The sequence below is a fragment of the Rhincodon typus genome, chromosome 8, assembly GCF_021869965.1.
Source record: "Rhincodon typus isolate 14 chromosome 8, sRhiTyp1.1, whole genome shotgun sequence".
NCBI lineage: Eukaryota > Metazoa > Chordata > Chondrichthyes > Orectolobiformes > Rhincodontidae > Rhincodon > Rhincodon typus.
The window spans coordinates 44,012,172-44,032,781 of NC_063339.1; the positions used below are offsets into that span (position 1 = coordinate 44,012,172).

The 20,610-nt window shown below is 38.4% G+C and overlaps 1 protein-coding gene and 1 long non-coding RNA gene across 9 annotated transcripts in view; one reads left to right on the forward strand and one right to left on the reverse strand.

The window, feature by feature from the left end:
• Positions 1 to 17,994, forward strand: part of LOC109927349 (F-box only protein 34) — a 36,744-nt gene extending 18,750 nt beyond the window's left edge. For 2 of the 7 annotated variants that reach the window (XM_048599790.1, XM_048599796.1), the window contains exons 2-5: positions 2,118 to 2,286; positions 2,633 to 2,742; positions 5,181 to 5,268; positions 14,922 to 17,994. In XM_048599790.1, coding sequence (XP_048455747.1) covers positions 14,932 to 17,136 — 2,205 coding nt within the window. In that variant the 5' untranslated portion in view covers positions 2,118 to 2,286; positions 2,633 to 2,742; positions 5,181 to 5,268; positions 14,922 to 14,931 and the 3' untranslated portion in view covers positions 17,137 to 17,994. Of the gene's footprint in view, positions 1 to 2,117; positions 2,287 to 2,632; positions 2,755 to 5,159; positions 5,269 to 14,921 lie in introns of all 7 variants that reach the window. The other 5 variants (XM_048599795.1, XM_048599794.1, XM_048599792.1 and 2 more) reach the window with 5 other exon arrangements.
• On the reverse strand, positions 2,219 to 18,058 carry LOC125483657. Of its 2 annotated transcripts, none has more exons than XR_007262601.1 (5): positions 17,986 to 18,058; positions 16,301 to 16,555; positions 10,973 to 11,141; positions 4,849 to 4,951; positions 2,219 to 3,232 (listed from the first exon to the last, which is right to left on the reverse strand). It is a non-coding gene; the product is annotated as an uncharacterized LOC125483657 (long non-coding RNA). The 2 variants fall into 2 exon arrangements; XR_007262602.1 differs by having other exon boundaries at positions 4,783 to 4,951.
• Between the last annotated feature and the right edge of the window lie 2,552 nt (positions 18,059 to 20,610).

Here is a 20,610-nt window from a genome sequence, read left to right on the forward strand (position 1 = left end):
TCTGCTCCTATGATGCTGCTTGGCCTGCTGTGTTCATCCAGCCCTGCACCTTGTTGTCTCGGATTCTCCAGCATCTGCAGTTCCTACTATCTGTGACTGGAAGGTGTTGTTGTTTGTCGCGAACAGAGCATGGTTACTCTACAAAGCGGTCTCCGAGCCTCTGCTTGCTCTCACCAATGTAGAAGAGGCCACATCGGGGGCAGCAGATGCAGTAGACCACATTGGCAGATGTGCAGGTGAACCTCTGTCTGATGTGAAAGGATTTTTTAAGTCCTTGGGTGGAGCTGAGGGGGGAGGTGTTGGGGCAGGTGTAGCACTTCCTGTGTTTGCAGGGAAAGGTGCCGATGGTGGTGGGGCTAGTGGGGAGTGTGGAGCGGACGTGGGAGTTGCCTGTTTTGGTTGAGCTATGGGTGGAGTCATAAGAACAGAATCAGTTTGCTGGGAGGCAGTTACTTTGTGCAACAAATTGAGTATTGACAGAGCTGTCCCTATGAAAGGCTGATAGGGGTGGGGGAGGGAAATATATCTTTGGTTGTGGGGTCAGATTGCAGGTGGTGGAAGTGGCAGAGAATGATACGTTGAATCCGGAGGTTAGTGGGATGATACGTGAGGACAAGGGGGATTCTGTCTTTGTTTTTGTTGCGGGAGAGAATATGAGGGCAGAGGTGCAGGAAATGCAAGAGATGCAGTCGAGAGCATTTTTGACCACTGACGTGGGGAATTTGCAGTTCTTGAAATGAGGACATCTGGGATGTTCAGGAGTGGAAAGCCCCATCTTAGGGGCAGAGGCAGAGGAATTGGGAGTAGGGGATCACATTCTTGCAGGAAGGTGGGTGAGAAGAGGTGTAGTCTCGATAGCAGTGGGAGTTGGTGGGCTTGAAATAGATATCAGTTTCGAGGCGTCACCAGAAATGGAGACGGAGAGGTCCAGGAAGGAGAGAGGTATCAGAGATGGTCCAGGTGAAATGCTTTTTTTTATAATCGTCATCTGAAATGGAGCAGCTTTTTATTTTCCCTAGATAGATGATTGCTGTGCAATTTTGAACTCTTGCTCACCTAATTGCTTATACTTTGGTGCTGTGGTTGATCCACAATTGCCCCAAGCTCAAATTGAGAGACTACTTTTTCTGGTATCTCCCTTGTTGAAAATGTAAATAGGACAGAATTGAACTTTCTTGTGATGCCATTCTATCTCCTTGCCTATGGTTAAATAGCCTGCAGACACTCACTTTATATGTTGATAAATTTAAAATTTGCTACAATGATTGAGGTATCAGAGGTTAGCTAGCATGCATGGAATTGTACTGCAATCTGCTTTCTCAAAGGCAGAACTTAGAGAGAAAAACATCCAGTGAATGAAGTAATCTCAAAATTGTACTTGTGTGGCTCCTTTCTTTTATTGGACTCAAACCGCTTACGAAAATGGTAATATTTTTGCATTTATTGCAGTCTTTCACAGAAAATACAGGATTAACTGAAGGAAATGTTTTCTGGTACTCTATCTGCTCTAATAGTTCACAACATATTGAAAAATTGGTTGGATGAGTAAGCAGCTAACGGTGCTCTGCTGTAAGAGTTGGCTGACAGAGCAGTTAATCTTTGTCTCCAGCTCAGGGTTACACCTAAAAAAAAATCAGCCATTAGCCAACTTTATGCAGATTTGGATCTTCATTTATCAGTTTGTTTGAGCTGAAAAATTCAAAGCCCAAGAAGGCTTACCTGTTTTGGTTAAGCTATGGGTGGAGTCATAAGAACAGAATCAGTTTGCTGGGAGGCAGTTACTTTGTGCGACAAATTGAGTATTGACCACTGAAGTTGTGCATAGATGACTGGTGCTTTGTTACATACTTTGTTGCATGCTTGTTGATCATGCCTGAATTCATCTGCATATTTTTAAGGTGAACCCTCGAAGTAATTGAGTTGTAAGTTTTTATGTTACTGCAAACCGATTTAATACCGTGCTACAGGGATGTGACTGTAGCTAGTAAAACAGAAAAACAGGCTTGTTTCTTGGGTAAAGAGCCTCTGCACAGATGTTCAATCAAGACTAGATTTCTTGAATAATATGGTGTGATATTCCTTTACGCTAGTTGTGAAATGCTGTCTTGTTCCTGCAGGTCTGCAGAGAGTACAACATAAAGAAATCTGTTGACAGCCCTGTACTTCAGTAATTGAGCCCTTCTCACTGAGCTCATGTTTTGTATTACTACCATTGCTGCTTTCTTGTGCTGCATGTATATATTTATTTCATTCGCTGTTGATCGTGAGAAGGTGCGACGAATACTGGTCAGTTCTTTGAATATTAATTTCAAATTCTAATTTTTTTAATGATTTGAGTAATTGTACTATTTGGTAATCTCACTTGTTGAATTAAATGTTAGCGCAGTAAACTAATTTCCCAAATTACACTCAACTTTCCATGGAATGGAAAACTAGCATCTTGTTTCCTTCTAGTATAAATAAATTAATGGAGGTAATGAAACTTTCCTTCATGTTTTCACAGTCTGTTGTCCTTTTATAGATATTTGATAGAAGGAGAATTAAAGAACTGACATTTGTTTACAACAAACTTGAAGAGGTTTTTGTATTTCCATATGTGTAATATAACATTACTTCCTGTTTTCTCTTTCAGTTTGTTTCTGAAGATGTGGTAAGGCCTTGTGGTAAGAAGTCATGCTAAGTCTCAGGATGTAGGGAGCAGTGGAGGAAGTGACGGCGTGCCTTACTTTGGAATTGCCTCTGGTGAGAATTTTAGTAAGTGCTAGCTTTTACAAGAGAATCAAAAAAGTACAAATGTCATTAAACTGAGGAATTAGTAAATAATGTGTTCAGATGAGAACAACATCAGGGTTATTTCAACATCAGGGATACAAAATAAACAGAATATTGGAGCAACTCAGCAGGTCAAGGAGAATCTGTGGCGAGAGAAAGTGAGTTAAAGTTTCACAGTCAGAATAGCTCTGCTTCAGAACTGGACATATACAGTAATTGTAGTACTATGTGAATTAACAACTAGTGGTCGAAGTCTTTTGTAAATGTTGCACCAGGCCGTGCACGTTCGACATCTTAGTGGGGCTTGAATGACTTGCATAGCAATTTGAGTTATTTTGTGGTCATGTACATTATTGATCAGACTTTCCACTCTTCCTACCCATTTCTCTTCTGTGTCCTTTGGTTCTGTGACTCCTTTTGAAACTCTACCTGCTTGTTTTCTAATTTCTTCCAATAGGAACTGTGTCAGGAAAGAAGAAAAGAATTGTTATAATTCCTTTGAGACTGATGTTAAAAAAAAATTCAAACTTTCTAGCTAATAAGTATAGGATGACAGCAAGAATTCTAATTTTAAGATTTCTTCTGTATCAAGTTACAGAAAATGTTTAATTAATGCTGTTTTCAGTAGGCAACATAATATAAATTGGATAAAAGAACATTGCTCACATCGCACTTTCCATTGCAGTCACTAGTGTGTTTTTTGTTTGCCTGTTTCACCAATTAGTAACTTTAGGTCACCATTTCCATTTGCTTTTGTGAAGTTTACCAGCAGTAAAGTCCACTCTAATGTTTCTTCTTTCCTTGGCAATGCTAGCGTGAATCCCTCTGTTTCCTTAGATGGCTGTGGAATAGGGTCTCCTGACTCTCACCTCTTTGAATAGAGATCATTTCCTTCCTGCATCCACCATCACTGGCTTAAATCAAGTAGATTCCTTTCTACTGACCATGTCAACAGCCATTCTTTTTCTTCTGGCACATTTGCCCATTCTGTTTATTCCAGGTATGGCCTTGCTCAGCCAGTCCCTTGACTGAGCTAGTCTTGTCAGGCTGAATTCAGAATACTCTCAGACCCCATTTATTTTTAATCGAAGTTTAAAGACACAGCCGAAAGCATTATACGATCAGTTTATTTCAGCCTACTTAACACTCGTTCCAGCAATAGTAATATTGGGCACAATTGATGGAAGTTGTTTGGAGGGAAGGAGTGGATTCCATAGCAGATATGTGAAGCACAGTTACATAGTTATGGGTCAGTGCTTAATCCAAATGCCCCCTGCCCCACTGAATTACTTGTAAAGAATTTGTGCTTCATTAAGTACTTTTGAAAGCACAGTTTGAAACCCATAGATTTAGTTGATCAGTAATCAACTTGTGTAGGGTTTTCAAATTGCATAACCTTTTCCTACATAAATCATAGATCTGACCTGATGGTTTTGTAGAATTTGGATGTTTCAAAAACATCCGTAATACTGACCTAGTGAAACTGTAAATATTGAGGGTATGCTGGGTTCTTTTGTGTCTCAAGATTAAAACCAATCTAATTTCAACAAGTTGTTAATGAAATTTTAAATCATTTGTACATGAAATATTTCATCTGTTTAAAAGGAAAATGAATTCATACAACAGACTTCCGCAGTCTATCTTTTTGTTTCTCTCCTGTGCTCTCACGTTATTACACCTTGCTATAAACCTGAGCTCTCTATTAGCCATACTGCAGTGCCTGACTGAAGGACTGTACCATGCAAATCAAGGAACAGTCAGGTATTTCATTTTCTTCCACTACAGCAAATCATACTGCAATATCATTGTTGTTTACCTCGGGTTCTGTGGCATTTACGGTTTTCATACTGTACTAAATTTACCCTTCATCTTCTGCACCCTACATCCTTTGCCCGCTTATGCTCGTTCAAGCTCACTCTACATGTAATCTTGTCCACTTCTCCACTACTTGTCAGGTCTGCAAGCTTCCTATTAAGAAATTTTAAGACTTTTTTAATATATGAAAGGTACCTGAACCACAGAATTCCAAGAATCTTATTTCCGTTAATGCTTATGTTTCACTTTTCTCCAACTCACTTTTCGATGATGCAAACACCACACCCCTTTAAAGGATGTTCGATTTTATTCTGGATAGTATGGTGTGTCTGTGTGTCGGTCGTTAGAAGTAGCTGACATTTCACTGGAATACAGAAAGGTGAAGCTGACATTTAGAGTTCTGGAGTGACCTGTTTTTTTTTTTTTTGTTTGGTACTTGTACAGACTTTTGATAGTACAATTCATTCTATTGAAGGTTAGAATTTGAGCATCTTATAAATATGTTTTCCTGCTAAATCCTTTGTCTGCTAATATTTTTAACCAAATTTGCATTGTTTTTATTTTATTTGAAGACTTTGGCCTCTCTTCACCAGGTAAACGTTTCCCCCTATGTGCAAGTTCATTTTGATAAATTTGAGTACAAGAGATATGAAGGTGTGATGCAAAAGATCATATTTTAAGGTATGTAGCAATAATCAAAATGAATGTTCTCTGCAAATTTGGTTCTGCATTTGATCAAAACCAAAAGAATTGCGGATGCTGCATTTGATCAGCTTGTTTGTAATTTATTTACTGTTCCTCCTTAGTTTGGTGTTATCTGCAAACTTGTAGAGCTTTGCTGCTTTTCCATTTCATTGCAAGTACATGCAATCAACACTGATCCCCAAAGTACCTCACAATACATTGTTCAGTGCCATTTGTTCCTTTTTTTTGTAAGTTACATCTGATTTTTTTTTGGAATATTTGGAACTTATTCTCTGTTTGCCATATCATAAATTATCCTGTTGGGAACGTTTTAAGTGTATTACTGTTGCTGATTGATTGTCTGTTTGCTCTGAACAAAATCTTTTTGAATTTCCCAAAATTTGTGTTAACAGTTACAATGAACCTAACAGCACTCTATTAATATACAGTAATTTTAACGATAATTTCTGCCAATGTACAGTTAAATACTAAAATCTGAATGTTCCTGACCATGTTACCCTGCTCCTCTACAAACTTGCTACGCTGGTTCATGACCACAATATTTGAATTTGAAATTCAAATTCAAAAACTTGCATAAATGTGTCAGAAGTACAAGTGAATTTTTAGGGGCTTAATAAGTTTTTAATTGCTCCGTACAAGCTCTGGCACCAAAAACATACTTCTAAAATTGTGGTGTATCATTCTTTCAGAGATAATTAGAGATTTTATGTATTATGATTTTTAACTCTGTCTATCCTTTTTATCTATATCTCTCTCAATTCCATTTTTCTTTTACGCCCCATCTCTGTTTTGTTTTCTGTATATGATATTACATTCAATCATTTATCCTAACTTAAAGTTCTGGTTTGGTTTCTGCTTGTCTCAGTAAAGATTTTTCTATCTTAATTGTTGAAGGAACAACAAATTATATTGATTGCTCTGTTCACATAGCTCTCCATGTAGAAGATAACTATGCTTTATCAGATTACCAATGACTAGAAATATGCTGTACAAAAGTCCACATCTGTGGACAGAATTCGAATTCGAATTCGAATTAAGTTTACAATACAGTGTAAAGTTTTTATAAAGTTGCCATTCCTGACACCACCTCAGGTACAAAAGTACCTAGATACAAAGTAGAAAAATGAAGAAATCAGTTAAGTTAAACACTACAGTCCTTCTTTGCATGAAGTATTAAAAAAAATACAGTCCTTCTTTAGCCATGGGTGTGCAGACATTCCATGCCGGGCTTTGCCATGAGGACATGCTCCCTCCCCCCATGCTGTGGTTGCTGCAACCCAGCCCCTCTTGTGTGCTGTGGCTGGTCTCCCCTAAAGCACTGCCCCCACCCACCCCCAACATGCTGGGTGCACACTCTACTACAATGCCGTCTTGCCACCGACCACTAGAGTCCAGTCCAGCTCGCCAGATGCCTTGCCACTGACCACCATCTGGGCTCACAATAGTGAGTGCTATTTGTTTGCTGCTGACCACAAAATCTGGATCAATAGGTTTTCTGTTCCTAATAATAGTAACTGCATTAGTTTTGACTGTCCCAATTAGTTCATTAGCTTCTACCCATACAATTCTTGTTTTCTAGTCTGCTTCAGGATTTATACTTGATGAAAGCATTTTCTTTTGCCTGCCTTCTCAATTGCTTTTATTAGCTGCCCTCTTTCTCCAGAGCATGCCTTTATAATACATAATATGAAGTTGAATGTTACCTTCTACTTTATGATAACGACACTATTCGTGAATTGTTTTCCTTTCTGTACTTCTCCCCTCTAAAACCACAGTCAGGTGTCCTGCTTAGCTTGCTTGTCATGCCAAAGGAAAAGGAAAAGGAAAAGGGAACAAAGTAGAAAAACAGAGTAAACTAGCCAGGGATGTAAAAAACCATTTTAAATCTTTCACAAGAATTATAAAAAGGAAGATTGTAGCTAAGGTAGAAACTGAAAGCTTGGAAGCAGGGTCAGGAGAAAATATCATGGGAATAACGAAATGACTGAAACGTTGAGCAAATATTGTGCCTGTCTTCACAATGGACGATAGATGTTTTGTATTAGAAATACTAATCTAGGGTATAAAAGAATGAAGAAGTTAACAGCGAAGTAGTACTGAAGAAAACCAAGGGACTAAAATGCAAAAGATCTCTCAGGATCCACTGGCCTGTGTTCTAGTATTCTTAAAAAAGAGAGAGCGACAAGGATAATGGATGTAATGGCTAGATTCTGGAACAGTCTCGATCAGAAGTTACAGATTTAATACTGCTATTCGAGGAAGGTAGGAAAGAAGATGGGAAATGCAGGCTAGTTAGCCTGTCAGAATAATTGGAAGGTTGAAGTCTCCAACTGTAACTGCTGTATTGTCTTTGAACCAAGAAATGAGATTTTACTCCACTAACACTCTGCCATTATTTGGGGGTCTATAGCACACTCCTAGAAGTGTGGCTGTCTTCTTTTTATTTCTAAGCTCCATGCATATGGCCTCATTTGATGCTTCATTTAGTATAATTATCCCTCCTCACAGTTATATTGATCAGAGAGTCAAATAATGCTATTCTGTTTGTTTTTAGTCCCCCTTTCTATCCTGCCTAAAAACCCTACATCCAGGCATGTCAGCTGTACTTGCATGCTAACTTTTTTTGTTCCTTCTACCAGTAGACCCAAGGATTTCTGACCATCAACACTTGCAAGGCTCACACATATTTAAGAATAAATTCTGCTTGTCTATTTTATGACTAAAGTGAATAATCTCGTACTTAAACACATTGTAACTATATTTGCCACCATGATGCCCACTCACCTTACCCAGATATATTTCATTGCAGCTGGGTACACAAAACCAGATAGGAATGCAAGTTATATTGTAGCACCATCACAATCTATCTCCTATACAGTGTAAAAAGCTGAAGTCCCAGCACTGATCTTTGCAATATTCCACTAGTCACAGCCTGCCAAGTTGAAAATGGCTCATTTATCTCTGCATCCTGTCCAATGAATGATCTTCTATCCATGTTAAAATATCAGCCTCAGCCTCAGGAGCAATACCTTGTGTAATCATTTTTTTATCCTTCCTGCATCCTCCTTGTCTTGTACTGTCAGAATTTTATAGGTTCCTATGATATTCCCCCCCATATTCTTCTCAACTCCAGCAAATATGATCCTAACTGATTTAATCTCTCCTCATACATCAATCTTGCCATACCAGAAATTATCCTGGTAAACCTTTGTTGCACTCTGTCTATGCAAGAACATCCATCCTCTAAAAAGGAGACCGAAACTGCACATGATTTCTGGTGTGATCTCATCAAGGCCCTATGTAATTGCAGCAAGATATCCCTGCTCCTGTACTTGAATTCTCTTATTATAAAGGCCAACATACAGTTTGCTGCCCTTTCTCCCTTCTGCACCTACATGCTTACCTTTAGCGACTGTTGTGCAAGAACATCCAGATCTCATTGTGAATTCCCCTCTTTCAATTTATGGTTGTTCAGATAATAATCTGACTTCCTGTTTTTGTAACCAAAGTGGATAACATCACATTTATCCACATTATGCTATGCATTTGCCCACCCACTCAATTTATCCAAATCAGAGAAGCTGGAGGATCTCTGCATCCTCTGAACAATTCACCCTCCCACTCAGCTTTGTGCCTTCTGCTGATTTGGAGATATTGTATTTAGTTCCCTCAACCAAATCGTTAATATATACATTGTGAATAGCTGTCATCCTAGCATGGATCCCTGCAGTATCCCACTAGTTACTGCCTGCCATTCAGAAACAGACCCAGACTCCTCTGGTATTCATCAATGTCTAGTAAGGATTGGAAAATTATCCTGTTACATCCACTATTTCGCAGTTTGCTTCCTTTTGACACCCCATAATAATATGCAGTATTCTCTTTGCTTTCCTAGTTTCCTTTTGTCACTTCACCTCATACTTTCTTGACTTCTCTAAACTTCCTAAGTGTTACTTCTTTTAAAGACATAGTCATAGACTCTATTTTTCTGCCTTTATATGACATAGTATGCATCTGGATCATTGGGGGCTGTGGATTTGACAGTACCACCCTTCTTTGTGGAGACAGGTCGACCCTGTGCCTGTAGAATTTCACTTTTCAATGCCTCCCACTGATTTGCCATTGACTTCAGGTGCATGTATCCAGTCTGTATTTGTCAAATTCTCTTATTTCTGGAAAGTTTGTCTTTTCTCAGTTTAGAACTTCTATCCCTGTTTTTTGTCCCTTTGCATAATAATGCTAAGACTGTATTGTGATCACTTTCTCCAAAATGGTCACTCACTGCTACTCGTCTAATTTTCTCTCCGTTAAAGTCGTTGAATTATTTGCACGGAAACAGGCCCTTCGTTTCAGGTCCAACTTGTTTGCATTGATCAGATGAGAGGGTTTGCTCTGTGGAGAGCTGGAATAAATTGTATTTCTATTCTTTCGATTTCAGAAGAATGAGGAATGATTGCATTAAAATATTTAGGAGAGTGATGGTGTTTGAAGACATTGTTTTCTCTGGCTCTGCAATCCAGAACCAGGGGGTATAGTTTCAAGATGAGGGGGCAGTAATTTAGTACTAAGATGATAGTTTTAATTTTGAACTTAACGTGAATCTTTGAAATTCTCAATCCCAGTGAATGCTATATTATTGAATATGTTCAAGGCTGAAAGAGACAGTTTTGGTCTGTCACGAATTGAGGAATATGGGGAGTGGCACGAAAGTGGCTTTGAAGCCCATTATTTCAGCCATTATTTCATGGTAGAGCAATCTCAAGAGGTAGTTTTGTCTTGTTTTTTTTTTTGCATTTCTATTTTAGGAAATAGCTTGCCAAATGTGCTTGTGTTCTCTGTTTTCCTAGTGTAAGGCAGATGCTAAATTCCACCATATTCTGGCCACAGTTTTGCAACGTTCACTCTTGCCTGCTTCAATATTATTTGCTTATTGCACCAGCTTTTGATTTCAACGTCACCTCTTGTATAATAGAATACATGATCATTTGGGTCATGTGAGTAGTTATTACATCCAGAAACACACATTTCTCAACTACATCTATTAAAATCATAACTTAATGCTGAAGAATTGAAGCCTTGGAGAACAGTTGACTTCCCTTACATTCTCCTCTTACTTGTACATCATGTTTCAGGGCTTTCTTTATCTTGATCCAGTGACTAGTACATTCCAACCATTCATTACTTTGCCTTAATATCATTTAGTTAGGCCCACCATGCTTCTGTCTCATTTGTGTCACTCACTGTTTTAGCACTGTAGCTCTAGGAATTATGGAATGTGCTGGAAAATAATAAGTGTGGAATCTTTGTGATTTGAAATCTTTTATATCTTGAATGTCTGCATGTCTCGTTCCCCCCAACCAACACATGCACATACGCCCACATCTTGATTGTTCCTAAATTTATTTCTTGGATTTGTGATTTGCATCTGGCATGTTTGTATCTGGCTTTGTCGTATTTAACCTTAAGGTTGCCTGGCCTTTTTGTGCTGGTATCTCTTCTTGAGTTGAATCTAATCTAGAATAATCCTGTCCATTGTCATTAGTGATACACATGTATGGTCCTTTACTGTTTTTAGTTTCTGCTGTGATTTGTGTATTCCCTACTCTTGAAAGTTCAATGGATTTACCTTGCTCCAATCTGTACTATTCTATCCACAAGGAAGCTTTCAATTGTTTTTTACCTGTTGGTCTAAATCCTCCCAGACTGCGTTATCTGCCATCCTAGTTGAATAAAACACAGACTCTCAGTATGTCCTTGTCTCCCAGAAATCGTCCCAAGATCCAAGAAACGTCCTTCAAATGACTTGGTTCACGGCTGTGAGCTAACTCTCCTCTTTGCAGCATCTGGAACTGGAAACAAGTCTGACATTATTGTTTTGAAAGTCTTGAACCTCAATCTATTCCAGCTGTTGAAAATGGCTTTGTAATTTCCAGAGACCTCTTAGGACCCTTAAACTTTACATATCCACTTTGTCACTTAGCCTGTCACTTGTGACGTAAAATTACATGAGACCCAGTCACAACTGCAGAAAACACTCGCCCCCTAACTTCAGAGTGCTTTACAACAGCTGTCTTATTGTTTGGTCACACCCTCCTTGCCTATAGTTCTTTGCTGTTTGATTTGTTACACTTGACACTATCAGTGGACTCCATGTTAAATCTGCTTTCAATCCACGGGTACTACCAGACCTGCTGTGTTTTTCCACCAATTTCTGTTTTTATTACACTTGGTAACTTTCTCCTTGGTTGCCATCTTTTTCAGTTTTAATAGATTTAATGGAACTACAGTTCTGTATCTCTGCACTTTTAATTCCAGTCCCTTTCTGTCCCCCTACAGGCAGTCTTGCCTCATTACCAAACTCTGACTTCTCAATTTGTATGGTAACCATTTATTTTAAATGTTTTAGGCTAAATACTTCTGTCCTGTATCGAAACAATTGCTTAGTAATGTTATGTTTATGAGTCAGTCCATTAATACTTCACATAAATAGGTTCTGTCCCATGTTGTATATCCAGGCAGTTCATTATACATGTGGCACATATACTGTCCCTGTGCACTTAATATCTTCCTCTCCTGATCCCATCTTAAAAAGCAGGTTTAGATAGAGACTTGGAGTTTCCTTTCAGCAGAAATCTCGTCTAAGAATCAAAACACTTGTAATTTCACAACTTCAAACTTTTCTGCTGACTCTTTTTCTGCTGTTTCTGTTTACTTTTTGGAGTATAGCATATTGTCTCTAAGACCAAAGAAAATAGGAACAGGAGTAGGCCGCTCTGTCCCGCAACCCTGCTGTGCCATTCAGTAAGATTGTGGCTGATCCAGCATTCATCATGTTCACTTTCCTGTCCTTTCCCAGAACTCTGGATTCCCCTACAGATCAAGAATCTATCTATCTTAGCTTTAAATCTACCCAATGACTGCCCCCACAGCTCTCTGTGGCAATGAGTTCCAAGGACACTCAGCCCTCTGAGAGAAGAAATTCCTTCTCATCTCAATCTTAAATTGGCTCTCCTTTATTGAGTCTGTGCACTCTGGTTCTAGACTCTTCGATGAGAGTAAACATCCTCTCAGTATTTGCCCTGTCAAGCCCCTTAAGAGTCCTATATGTTTCATGAGATCACCTCTTATTCTTCTAAACTACAGTGAGTAGAGTCCCAACCTATTTAGCCTTTGCATATAAGACAAGCCAGGGATCATCCTTGTGAACCTTCTCTGAACTCCAACGAAATGATATCTTTCCTTAAATAAGGGGACCAAAGCTGCACCCAGTACTCCAGATGTGGTCTTACTAGCACCTTATACATTTCCAGTGGGACTTGCCCACTCACCCTCCAATCCCCTCAAAATAAAGGCCAACATTCTATTAGCTTTCCTGATTATCTTCTTTATCTGTGTCTCATGCACAAGTATCCCAAGTCCATTTGTATCGCAGCTCTCTGCGGTTTTTCTCCATTTAAATAACATTCTGTTACTTTGTTCTCCCTTCCAAAATGAACAACTGCACAATTTCCCACGTTATACTTCACTTGCCAATTTTTGTCCACTTATTTAACCTTTCAATTTTCCTAAACTGTTTGTATCCCTCTTACCTGCCTTGCTGTGTATTTAAGTGCCCCCTGCACCAGTCACCAATTGCGATCACCAATTAATATAAATCTACTTGTTTCTGAACTAGCATTGAGAGGCAACTTTGCTAGTTACAGCTATCTAAATGTTCAACAGCTACAAAATTAAAATATTAAAACATGTTGAAGCAATTATTATTTTGGACTTGCCATTGAACTCCTCTGCTAAATGTTCCAGGCAAACCCATGCACCATCCAAGAAACGATCTGGATGAGAATATAGTTATGGTTAGTAAGTTTGTGGATGACACCAAAATCAATGGTATGGTGGACTGTGAAGGTGGTTATGTAAGATTACAGCACAATTTTGAGTAGATGGGCCAATGGGCTAAGAAGTGGCAGATGTAGTTTCAAGTTAGATAACTGCAAGGTGTTGCATTTTTGCTAAGGTGATCCAGGGCAGGATCTACTCTATTAATGGTAGGGCCCTGGGGAGTACTGTTGAACAGAGAGATGTCTAGGGGCGCAGGTTCATAATTCCTTGAAAGTGGCATTGCAGGTAGACAGTTTGGTGAAGAAGGCATTTGGCACACTTGCCTTCCTTGTTCAGAGCATTGAGTATAGGGGTTGGGACATCTTATTCTGACAGTATAAGACATTGGTGAGGCCATCTTTGGAATACTGCATACAATTATGGTTGACCTGCTAAAGGAAAGTTGTTATTAAACAGGAAAGGGTGTAAAAAAGATTTACAAGGATGTTACCAAGACTGGGGTTTCAGTTATAAGGAGAAGCTGGATAGGCTGGGACTTCTTTCCCTGGAGTGTAGGAGGCTGAGGGGTGACCTTAGAGGCTTATAAAATCATGAGGGGCAGAGATAAGGTGAATAGCCAAGGTTTTTTTTCCCACGGTAGGGGAGTCCAAAACTAGAGAGCATAGGTTTAAGGTGAGGGAGGGGAAAGATTTAAAAGGGACCCGAGGGACAACTTGGCGGTTACAATAACAACATTTAAAAGACGTGGCAGGTACATGAATAGGAAGGGCTTAGAAGGATATGGGCCAAATGGAGGTAAATGGGGCTAGTTCAAGTTAGGATACCTAGTCAGCATGGGCAAGTTGGACCAAAGGCCCAGTTTCCATGCTCTATGACTCTAAGAGCTGGTCCACCTGGGGATGAAGCTATTTTCAGTCACCACCTAGGTCCATATGAGAATTTGGGGCTGTATGGGTGGGTGGTATTGTGGGATGGGAAGAGAGAGAGGGGGTGTTACTGTTCAGATGACAAAAGTGCAGTGTTTAAGGGGAGCATGTCGGGAGTCCACTTTAAAGATAATGTATTCTCCTGCTATTTAAGCAATTATCCCAGTACTTCTTGGGAGACGGTTGCACCAGAGTTGGGGAAGATGGCATGTGGCTACAGTTTTACTTACCACACTCACTTGGTTTCAATGTACTCTGAATTGTTGAGTTAGGTCTTCAGCAAAAATATTGCATTGGCTTTCCCCTTAAGATAAGATAGGCTTTTCTTTCTGCCAATCCAAACTTTTGACATTTTGGCGTTAAATTTAAAGTTAAATCAATAAATGGGTTGGCCTGTTACATTGTGTATGTAGGGTTGCAGCTCTGCTTTGGTATTGTTTGCTAAGGATGCTGACAACCAGTGAAGGTGTGCACAGTTTGCAGAGAAGCATAGTAGCGTGTAGCAGAGGAGGAGACTCCATGGGAAATGCTAACTGCAAAACTTTTGTGCAGTGAACAAACTACCTTATTTTAAAGTATTCTGCATGTGCAGCTGCTCCAAAAAAATGATTCGTGGAACTATGCACATGATTCTGTTTTGGAGTGCCCAGTGGTTTCAGGGGAACTTTGCCAATAGGCTTTGTCTCCCAGTCTTTTTCTCAACTTGTTTTACAACAAACTGTAACCTTCTGTTGCATCATTTGTTTTGATATATCATGATCATAGTATGCAAGATATTGGATAAATCTCTTCATTCATGTTTTTATAAATAAAAAGCAGAAAATTTTCACCTACACTGTAACTGGTCTTTTTTTTTTTAAACAGGTTGGCCACTATGCACCTTAAGCCATATCCAAAGCTTCAAAAGAAAGATGCATCTCTTGAATCAAGCCAAGAGACACTTGGAGGGCTTTGCTCAAGCCAGCGTGCAACTGTAAGAGTTGAACGATGCCAATCAACCTATAACAAACAGTCATGTTGTAAATCCATTGCGGTTAGTACAGTGGCATCTCACATCAGCTTGTGGTGTCCAAGACCCTTTGGTTTCATTTCTCAAAATAAAATGTGCAATATGAGGAATCCAGCTGAAAATCTTGCATTTAAGGGAAGAAAGAAGCATGTGGCTGAAAATATTCTGCCTCCTTCAATTCATCAAGAAGAAGGAGAGGCACCACTGGATATATGGGCAGTCATAAAACCTGGGAACACAAAGGAGAAAATTGCTTTCTTTGCAGCACATCAGTGCAATAACAGGACTGGTTCCATGAAAATAAAAAGCAGCTGGGATACTGAGGTCACAACTGCGAAACGCAGAAGGAAATCCGCAGATCTAGAGAAAGTAAAAAATCAACCAATGAGAATAAAAGATAATGTGAAGGATGTTGACAGAAAGTGTTTGCATTTTGACCCCCCAACAACCAGTAATAGTGAGGAAAATTCATCTGTCAATAACGAGAAACAAAATGGTGATGGACTGTGTCATAGTAGCACTCTCTCTGTAGCAGAAATGGTGGCTTTTCTAGAACAAAGGGCAAATTCCCTGCTCCCAGACTGTAGTAAAACACTTACAAACGCCAGTGCTAACATATCAGGTATTGCGTATTCAAAGGGAGGGTCCTTGTCATCAGAATCGATTTCTGCTACAGGTCCCGAATTTGATTTAAACCATAAAACGTCAACTGAAAATAATAAACTACAGGGTGAGTATGTCCGGGTTATAGAAGTTATAGCTAAGTTGGAATCAGAATGCATGAGAAACCAACATGACAGAAGTGGGGAGAATCTGTCTCGGAATAATAGTTTTCGGAGAGGAGTGGGGAGGGTTTTGCTGACAAGTCAACACCAATCAGAACAAAGCACCAAGAGTGCGGAACCTTTTACATCATCCACAGGGGTATCCAAAGCAGGCAATAGCATTGGAGAGAACAAAAAACAGTACAGCCACATAAGCAGAAGCTGTACTAATCAATGCACTGAATCACAGGAGGATGCCACATATGTTGCATCTCCAGTTAGTAACACTTCAGGTGTTGTGTTGGATTTATCTAGCAAAGAGTTTTCAATAACCTGCAAAGAAACAGCATCATTGCCAAACGGTACCAGAGAAATTCTCAACAGTAATGTTGGGATACCAGAGGAGTTGCATAAGACCCCATCTCTATGTTGGGAAGTGAACAATAAGTTTGTATCAAACTTTACTTTACCTGGGAATGGTAGGGATGAGTATGCAAATGACTTTGCTGTTGATAAGGAGCTGGTGTCCTGTAGGGTGAATGAGGAAACTGAATGCAAATCAGTAACTCGATCTAATTGGGAAGAGTCTACTCCTTGTGAGGAACCACTTCCTGGAGAATTATTTTTCACACTTGAACAGTCCCATGTGGAAAACTTGGATTCAAATGAAAATACTACTGAGGAACTCCAGGATGTCGCACAATGCAAGGATGATTTTCTGACTGCTGAAAGGAAAATATTTGACAAAAATTGCTTAGAAACAGGTCAGGGTGAGTCTTGTATCTCTTTCAAAACCACATGCCCCTCATTAACTGAACTCTTTCCGCTAAGAAGACAAGTATCTCATGAATTTCTAGAAACACGCTTCAAAATCCAACAGCTTCTTGAACCTCGGCAGTACATGGCCTTTTTACCACACCACATTATGGTGAAGATATTCATGTTCCTCCCTACCAAAACGCTGGCAGCTCTGAAATGCACATGCCATTATTTCAAGTTCATTATAGAAAACTACGATATTAGAGCAACAGATTCACGCTGGGTTTGTGACCCGCGATACAAGGATGATCCATGCAAGCAATGTAAAAAGCATTACTCAAAAGGGGATGTATCACCATGTCGGTGGCATTCAAAACCCTATTACAAAGTTTTACCGTATGGGCGATCATACTGGATGTGCTGTTGGCAAACGGAAAAAGATTCACCGGGCTGTAAAATTGGGCTTCATGATAATAATTGGGTGCAGTCCTGTAATCATATCCAGCAAATATGTGAAAAAGCAAAAAAGAATGGGGAAGGAATGTGACATTTTTTTAAAAATTGGATCTGGTTTTGTCTGGCTAGATTTCTAGGAAAATTCCTGTTGGATGATCTGTAGAGATTGGAATATTTTGTCAGTCCTGCACTGTTTACATTGTACAGTATGATCATATTAGCTTATATGAATCTGCATGTACAGAACTGCAGCACCTGTTAGCTGTGCAAGATGTGCAGTATTTGCTCTATCATGTGTTTGATCAATGATAGTATTGTACTGTTAATGTAGCTGGCACAGCATCAAATCACTACAATGCAGCTATGTCAATGTTGCAATTAGTCTGTTTTAAATATCAGTCTTTATTTTGAATAGTTTGTATATTCTATCTAAAATTACATTTAAATGAAAATGCAAAGTACTGGTGTGGGAATGAGCTCAAACACCTCTTAACAAAATTGGTCATGTAAGATATGGTTAGAATTCTAGTCAAATGTTGCTATACAATGTTGGGGAAAATACATGAAAAAATGTTATTGGCATTACAAAATTACAGGTTATGCAAAATGGCTTAATTTTTTTCGGTAGCATTGCTTGGATTTTGAATTTTTATTTTTGCTGTTGGTGCTTTAGATTGAGTTATAATGATATTGGTGAACCTTTTTCTGGTCTTTAAAGAAACTATGTGAAAGTTTACTTGCTTTTCTGTTTTTTTTGAAAGTCTCATTCATGTAGTTGCAAAATGTAAGGATGTTCACTAAGTGCTTTCAACGAGATACTTTGCACTTTGCGAAATGTTTTTTTCCTATTTGGTATGTACACCTTTTGGTTCCTGAAAGCATCTGTATTCATATTTTGCTATTTAGTCAATAAATGGACACACTCCCTTTTAATACTTACTTTAAAATCAGAACAGAGTGCCGTAAGTGGAGAGTTATATATGCCCCAATCAGTTCAGTGATGCAAGTCTTCTGATTGAAATAAACCAGTTTATGTTAAAATAAGATGCAATTCAACTTTGTCAAAAACAAAATTCATATGCCATGATAAATAGTGTTTTGATACAACTGATATAAATTTACCACATTTAAAATTTTTATTATTGATGGGTAATAACAATCAATTTTATACTTTCTGCCAAAAAACCACAACTCTCAAAATTGTGACTTAGCATTATAGTGTGGAACAATGTGATCTCATCTCCAAAATCTATTCAGAACAGCCCACGTTTAAATCCAAGCAACATATTAAATTATTATGGTTTAATAATAACTACATGAACTGCAATGCTAAAATATGATTTCAAGACCCTTTATAGTTTTATATTTTGAATTCCAGTCAAAAGCTCCAATCCAGTTTGACTTTAAAAATAATTCATTTTGTTATCCCCGTCCTTCACTCATCTCAAAAAAAAATTGTAGCGAAATAATCATCTCATCTCTTTGGCACATTCTGAATCAGTGGTTGACATTTTTAACGTGTCAGTGTGTATATGTGCACAAATATTTTTAATCATTGGACGTGTGGTGTTTCCCTTCAAAGGAAACAATTCAATTCCATCTCACTTCATACCCTGGTGTGAGTTATTGATTTTCTCAACCTGGGGATAAATATTTTTATTTTTTTACAATATTTTCCTCTTTAATTGCATTAATGAAAATGTTCGGTTGTGAAACAATGGTGAATTTTAAAGTTAAGACAGGAAACAGTGGAAACTTTGAACAGGTTAGATAGCATTTCTGGAGAGAGAGAGCTAGGATTCTGGTGAAAGATTGTCAGCCTGGTAAATGAATTGTATATTTCTTTCTCGATTGACGCTATTTGGCCTGTTGAATTTTTTTTCCAGATTTCCAGCATGTGCAGTATTTTACTCTGTTTAAAGCTGAAAAGAATTGTGCCTAGTTGCCCCATAATAAGAATGCTGCCTCTTTTTCAAGACTTCCAATGTCTGTAACACTCCCAAAACTAGTTTGAAAGAGATCTGGTGTAATCATTTTTCAAAGTAAATCTTTAAAGCACTTTTACTGCCTTTGCAAGTTTGAGATACGTGATTTGATGATGTATCTATACATCTGTTTCCAATTGTAGTCAAAACCAGGATTTCAATTTTGCATTAGTACTGTCGTGTAAACATGTACATTACTTTGAATTTTATAAATTATAGAAAATATTCCATCAAATGCAATAAATCTGATACATGAGCGTGTGTTTTTGTTTAGTTTTTGATTATCAGTGCACTTCATTATCAGATGGTGCCTAAAAATGTTCACTACCACTTTGTTTGCTCTTGTCTCTGCATAACCTGTAACTTTTTTTTTGTATTTTGCCCCAATCAGACTTCCTTGCAGCTTTCTCCAAACACTTTTTGGCATTGAGTGCTCGATGTTGCAAGCATCTCTATTTACATTACTTCAGTTAAGATACACAGTTGTGCACCTGCTGTTTGTGTGTCAAATACATTAACTTGCAATTTTCTATAAGCTTAAAAGAAGTTGTAAACATGAATAAAATGGGAAATTAATTAAAAACAATTACTGGTTGTAAATGTTTGGTACCTAATATAGAAATACATTAGATCCCCATTTCTGGATTAGAACTTTTAAAGTAGCCTTTCGTTATTGTAAATGCTAATCAACATTATGATGGAAGCTGTATCAGACTCCAAATATTCCATTTGTTAATAAAGCCAAATTTTGGGTTGATTACAATTTAATCAACTGTTCACCACAGAATGACTTGATCTTGGTTTATTGGCTGTAGTTTTTGCAATTGCACCAATACAGAAATATCATTGTTTGGAATTTTGTTCCAGATCAGCTCTTAGTTCAGAATTATGAGCCATTGGTCACATATTTTATTGTCATCTCTGTGTTCAGATACATTACATCACTTGTTTATATCCATCCTACCTATATTGTTGCCTTCTTTAAGATAAAAATGTTCCCTGAATTACAACTGAGTTCCTCAATGATAACTGAGTAGCTCTCATGTTGATTTGATACACAACTGCACCATTTAATTGTCTAGAATTTAGAAAGTTAAAGGGGTTATCTAACAGAGGTCTTCAGGGTATAAACATGGAAAGTTAGGGCAGATAAACTGTTTCCGATGGGTGAAGATTCTAGAACCGGGGTCATTATCTAAGAATTAGGGCCAGGCCATTCAGGAGAGATGTTAGAAATACTTCTACATTCAAAGAATGTTTGAAACGGTTTGGAACTCTTCCTCAAACAATGCTAATTCAATTGTTAAAGTTAAATCTGAAATATCCAAATTTTTATTGGGTACAGGCCCAAGGCCGGCATATAGAGTTATGGCTGATGTAGCCTGATTTATTGAATGACAGAGCTGGCTCGAGAGACTGAATGGTCTACTCCTGTTCTTGTGTTCCTATATGGACCAGGAAGAAATCTGGTTGTGCTCTTAACTCTTGCTGTGGGCATTAAGAGGGGCCATCCATCCAAATTTGTAAAGTTGAATCAGAGATAGTAGGAACTGCAGATGCTGGAGAATCCGAGACAACAA